At 35.8% G+C, this 2,545-nt stretch overlaps 1 protein-coding gene across 1 annotated transcript; it reads right to left on the bottom strand.

Annotated features, from left to right (window-relative positions):
• Nucleotides 1-6: 6 nt before the first annotated feature.
• On the bottom strand, nucleotides 7-2,317 carry LOC110444394 (protein quiver-like; the record flags this gene model as incomplete). The annotated part of the gene is made up of 2 exons (XM_021488775.1): nucleotides 7-235; nucleotides 2,159-2,317. Coding segments are annotated over 2 exons (374 nt in total), but the record flags the coding sequence as incomplete, so codon positions are not given.
• Nucleotides 2,318-2,545: the final 228 nt, after the last annotated feature.

Below are 2,545 nucleotides of genomic sequence, written 5' to 3'. Positions count from 1 at the left end.
TTTTTTCTGACGGAGCGACGTCATCGGAACCATGGTAACCATTGGTGAAATGATACGAGCGCACACAGCGCTGCTGAGAGGAGTGAGAGGTTGAGTGATGGGATACCATTACACAGGTGTTTCCCGCACATACACAGGTATCCGTTACCATCACTCTCTGTCCGACACACTCCGTCAATCTTCATAATGTTCAAATCCATTCGAGCGGAACATGTCCTCTCCATCATCCGAATGCCTGCAAAAGGAATAAAAGACACATTTTAAATATCCAGCTAACAAATGAGATACTCTGGTCACCGATTCAAAATCAATCTATTTTATTAATCAATGAATAATCTGAGATATTTTGGTTTATTCGACATTCAGGGGATCATAGGAGTTAGTGTTGATGGTGTTGTTACATCCTTTGGCATTCCATTTCCCTTAAAATCTCAGGATAATAGTAAAACACCCACGACCTTATATGCCGATTCCATAATTATGAGTTTAATTGCATAACAAGCATTGGTATACATTTTTAAGCTATATATTGGGGCCGCGATGATTTAAGGATCAGAGTTGCATATTTTTCTCTGCTATGCAATTCTGTGATTGAGATCATGAGTTCGAGAACCGGAAAGGGCACGAGTACAAACAATGACCTCATTTGTGATTTGTGTTTCTATGCTACATTCCGTTTATATAATAAAATAATAAAATATATCATATTCATCAGTGTATATTGATCTAAAGATTTAAGATATGAACCACCTGTTACAATTGTACTGTGTCTAATATATATGAAAGAAATGTGAAATTCGTATCCATGCATATGTCCATTCACTTCCATCCATGTGATCAACTAAAGTTTTTGTTGAACAACAATAGGAAGTTATATAATGAAGAGTGACATATATATTAACAACAAGCTCGGATCTATTTTCGACCGCGCTTCATATAAACATTCCGAGCAGGCATCCGTGCAGTAAACTTTGTTTTTATTACGGAGTTGGAGTTAATTCGTGAAAATTATATGGTTTCATATCAAAAGTTTTATCTTGTTAAATGAGAGGAAGAGGATAGTTTGATTAAAATCTGTTGAAATTTGGCATAGTTTTATAAACAAAAGATATGTTTTCCAAGTCAGTTACGTCATCGCATTCTGAATCAGCTTATTGAAACTTCTATTGAATTTTTAAGTTAACAGTTGTTCTCCCAATCCAATACCAAATTAGTTTGTAAAATATTGTGTCTGTTTGTTTATTTTATGGAGATACTTTCGAATATAAGGATACGTATTGATAATTATAAAGATCGACATAGATTCAAATTCTACTTTATAATAATTAAGCTAACGATGCTTAGTATGACAGGCAAAAAGCTTGGTTCAAATGCATCATCAACTTTATCACAGGTCGTGTCAAATTTCAAATGTTGTTTTTTATTAATTATACAGAAAGAGTGTAACTACTTTCGACAGAAATTCGACAAACAACCTTTCACAGAAAGAATTCAGCTTTCCAAAGAAAGCTGGCAAAACATTTTTTTCATAAAAACAAGAGGACAGTACCAGGACGTGAACGTGGACAAGACATCGACAACTATTTCGGAAATAGTAATAGGTGGAGTGTGCCTTTGAATACCGATCAACTACAGACGCAAATATTGTAAAAGGGGAAGTAAGCTGGGTGTTACTCTCAAAAAAGGAAAAATTCACGATCGGAAAATGGAGTCATCACGCTTTTCGTACAGCTCATTAAAAAACTGTCCCTGATGTTCATGTTGTTAGTAAAGATTGAAGAAACGGCTATTGCGGAAGGGAATGTAGCCTCATTGGAGTTCAAGAGGGTTTATGCTATCAATGTAGTCAATATACTTCGTGCAATTTGAAAACAACACATCATCGATATAACTTAAGTTGAAATTGAAAGACTTTGTAAGGTTTTCTTTTACAGTCCTAATACATTAAATAATTTCATCCTATATGAAATCAAAGATAAGTCGACCAGGAGTGAGGAGGGGCAAACTGCCTTTTTACAAAAAACGATGTCGGAAAGGGATGTGCAAAGAGTTTGAAATGCCTTACACGCTCTTGGTACCGGTAAAAGTCTACACTAGACTGTCGGAAAACTTATTGCAATGATAAGGGAAAAACTGACAAATTGAATGGATGTTTTACCGTTGATGTAGCGTGTCCATTTTACGCACACGCCGTGGATGCACTCTTCTTTTGTTGCAGCAGTGTTCGTCTTCTCGTCGAAAGGGTCAGAACACGTGCTGTTGTTCTCTACTCCTACACAGTGGTAGCATAATATTGGCCCTGCAACATGAGGAGAAACTAGGATTGAATGTTATCACTATAATCATGTAAGGAGAATGTAACGGTACTTATGTAATGTTGTTATGGCGAAACACACAGATTAACCTCGTTAGTCCCATAGCTTGAAGACTTGCGTTTTCTAAAACCGATATTGGAATAATAAATTCACTTTAAAAAAGACTACATTACTGTATTTCTTTCTGCTCCCTCCTATGATTTGCTTGAAGGTATTAAAGAAAAAATCTA

This window comes from Mizuhopecten yessoensis, unplaced genomic scaffold (genome assembly GCF_002113885.1).
Source record: "Mizuhopecten yessoensis strain PY_sf001 unplaced genomic scaffold, ASM211388v2 hete_36113928, whole genome shotgun sequence".
Lineage (NCBI taxonomy): Eukaryota > Metazoa > Mollusca > Bivalvia > Pectinida > Pectinidae > Mizuhopecten > Mizuhopecten yessoensis.
The sequence above is the reverse complement of the archived record's forward strand: the minus strand, read 5'-3'. Positions and strand labels throughout refer to the sequence as shown.